The sequence below is a fragment of the Mandrillus leucophaeus genome, unplaced genomic scaffold (assembly GCF_000951045.1).
Source record: "Mandrillus leucophaeus isolate KB7577 unplaced genomic scaffold, Mleu.le_1.0 Scaffold8, whole genome shotgun sequence".
In the NCBI taxonomy this organism is placed as follows: domain Eukaryota; kingdom Metazoa; phylum Chordata; class Mammalia; order Primates; family Cercopithecidae; genus Mandrillus; species Mandrillus leucophaeus.
This window is the reverse complement of record NW_012108696.1, coordinates 4,882,511-4,883,585: the sequence shown is the minus strand read 5'-3', so window position 1 is coordinate 4,883,585 and position 1,075 is coordinate 4,882,511. Positions and strand designations below refer to the sequence as shown.

Here is a 1,075-nt window from a genome sequence, read left to right as displayed (position 1 = left end):
AAAAAAAAAAAAAAAAGATTTGATGGAGCTGTCTCCAAAATTAAGAAGAGGATAGAAGAAGCTGACCCAGACACTCAAGCAGGGCTAATTATTCCCATTTTACAGATGTGGAAGACTGAGGCCTGTTGCAAGTGCAGAGCTCAGCCCTTGAACCCTCTGTCCCCAAGAGCTCCATGCAGGTGCCACAGGATGGAGAAGACCTTGCTGGCCAACCCTGGTACCACGGCCTCCTGTCCCGCCAGGTACCACCCACAGCAAGGCCTCGGCACCATCTAGTGGGGAGTCTCTCCCACCTTTGCTGAGGACTCCTGGGTCCCTGGATGAGGGACTTAGTGCCAAGGTCTATTGGGACAGATGGCAGAGGGCTGGGGACTGTCTTGAAGGTTGGCTGGTTGGGGACTGTCACTATATTTAAATTATCACTTTCTTTGGGATGATGAGATTGGTGATGAAGCTTAAGGAGAGTCCTAATGCCCCCCAAACCACTCTTGGCTCAGGCTGTCTCTCCCTCTGAACTCCATCTACCTCCTGGTATTTCCCTCTAAATCTGAGGCTCCTGAGCCAGGCACGGTGGCTCACGCCTGTAATCCTAACACTTTGAGAGGCCGAGGCAGGGGGATCACTTGAAGTCAGGAGTTCAAGACCAGCCTGGACAACATGGTGAAACCACATCTCTACTAAAAATACAAAAATTAGCCAGATGTGGTGGTATGCACCTGTAGTCCCAGCTACTTGGGAGGCTGAGGCAGGAGAATCTCTTGAACCCAGGAGGCAGAGGTTGTAGTGAGCCAAAATTGTGCCACTGCACTCCAGACTGGGTGACAGAGTGAGACTCTGTCAAAAACATAAATAAACAAACAAATAAATCTGAGGCTCCCACCTCCATCTGAAACTCAGTTGTCACCCCCAAAAATTCTGGGACCCTGAGCATCTAATGAAATCATGAGAGGCAGTATAGCTTAATAGTTAAAAGCCCGGGCCGGGCGCGGTGGCTCAAGCCTGTAATCCCAGCACTTTGGGAGGCCGAGACGGGCGGATCACGAGGTCAGGAGATCGAGACCATCCTGGCTAACAC

At 51.0% G+C, this 1,075-nt stretch overlaps 1 protein-coding gene across 2 annotated transcripts in view; it reads left to right on the top strand.

The window, feature by feature from the left end:
* Window positions 1-1,075, top strand: part of SH2D3A (SH2 domain containing 3A) — a 19,295-nt gene that overhangs the window by 9,315 nt on the left and 8,905 nt on the right. For both annotated transcript variants that reach the window (XM_011967444.1, XM_011967445.1), the window contains exon 2: window positions 106-242. In XM_011967444.1, the coding sequence (XP_011822834.1) occupies window positions 174-242 (69 nt within the window). In that variant the 5' untranslated portion in view covers window positions 106-173. The remainder of the gene's footprint in view (window positions 1-105; window positions 243-1,075) is intronic.